General features: G+C 39.0%; 1 protein-coding gene across 1 annotated transcript in view; it reads right to left on the bottom strand.

The window, feature by feature from the left end:
* The window catches only part of TRIM2 (tripartite motif containing 2), a 59,311-nt gene that overhangs the window by 40,572 nt on the left and 17,486 nt on the right, over positions 1–1,253 (bottom strand). The window contains exon 4 of the mRNA XM_007466715.1: positions 658–838. Coding sequence (XP_007466777.1) covers positions 658–838 — 181 coding nt within the window. The remainder of the gene's footprint in view (positions 1–657; positions 839–1,253) is intronic.

Here is a 1,253-nt window from a genome sequence, read left to right as displayed (position 1 = left end):
TCTTTCCCTTCCTCCTCGCCTGTCTCTCCCACACACATATTTATGGGGTCATGTGTCTTGGATAGGCGCAAGCAGAAACGTCGCCAACCACTTGGCAGCCAGATTGCTATGCCTGACATCTGAAATTTTATTCATTATTCAGTATCTTTGTCTAATGTCCAAAGCTTCCCTGTCACCACCTAAAGGAACAAAAACCAGACAAACGAAAACTCCACACCTGAATATCGGAAGCTTTCATCCCTGGTTTTGTGATGGGATGTGCAGAGTTAAACAAAGGCTGAAAGGGTTCACTCTGAAGTTGACTAACAGGTTGGTGTGGGTGAGAGAGCAATTTAAAGACTATTAGACATTACAATTAAGGAAGGAAAACAATCCAGTTTAACCCTAAATCCTGAAAGCATTACTTTATATTCAACTTTGCCTTGTGTCAAGTTATCAAGTGGTACTTAAAGCCACAGAATCATAGTTCTGCTGAAAACAGGAAGGAAGAAATAGCTGGATAAGCCACTAAATAAAAACTACTGTTTACTGAACAACAGTGACACTTAACCCATTTGAGTTCCCTTTACCGCTGGTAGAACACAGTAAGCTAGAGCCAGGGAGGCCCCGGATAGTGCACCTCTCACAGGATGTCTGTAGGAAAGGATGGAGTCTTACTTTGTGTTTGAGACCATAGTTGACTTCCAGTTCCATAAGCAGCACGCTCTTGCGCACATTTAAAGTCTTCTGGAGTTCATCAAAGGTAGAATGGATGTCATCCACAATGCTGGCCTTTTGGTCGGTTAACTGATGGATGATTTCTGAGATGAACTGAAGAGCAGAATCTATTTCTGGGAGCCTGGAAGACAGTCATCAGAGGTCGTTATTATAATAAAATCCGGAAAAAAAAAAAAAAAAAAAAAAAAAAAAAAATCTATCCAAACACTATATTTTGTCAAGAAACATCTTCTGTGCCTTTCATCATCTTTAAAAAGTAATAACTGAAGAACAGAGTGAATAAGACATGACATAATTACTGCCTTTGAGAGAAGAGATTTTGAGGGTCCACGTCTATTTCAATCTACCTCAATCATTTAATTTTAAAAATTGATGGTACAAAGCCTCAAAGCTCTCAGAACCCCATGGCTTTTTCTCACACTCTAAATCAGCTGTTCTCTACAATGGATAAACAACAAGGTCCTACTGTAGAGCACAGAGAAATATATTCAATATCCTGTGATAAACCACAATGGAAAGGAATTTTTTTAAAAAGA

Source organism: Lipotes vexillifer, unplaced genomic scaffold (genome assembly GCF_000442215.2).
Source record: "Lipotes vexillifer unplaced genomic scaffold, Lipotes_vexillifer_v1.1 scaffold498, whole genome shotgun sequence".
NCBI lineage: Eukaryota > Metazoa > Chordata > Mammalia > Artiodactyla > Lipotidae > Lipotes > Lipotes vexillifer.
The sequence above is the reverse complement of the archived record's forward strand: the minus strand, read 5'-3'. Positions and strand labels throughout refer to the sequence as shown.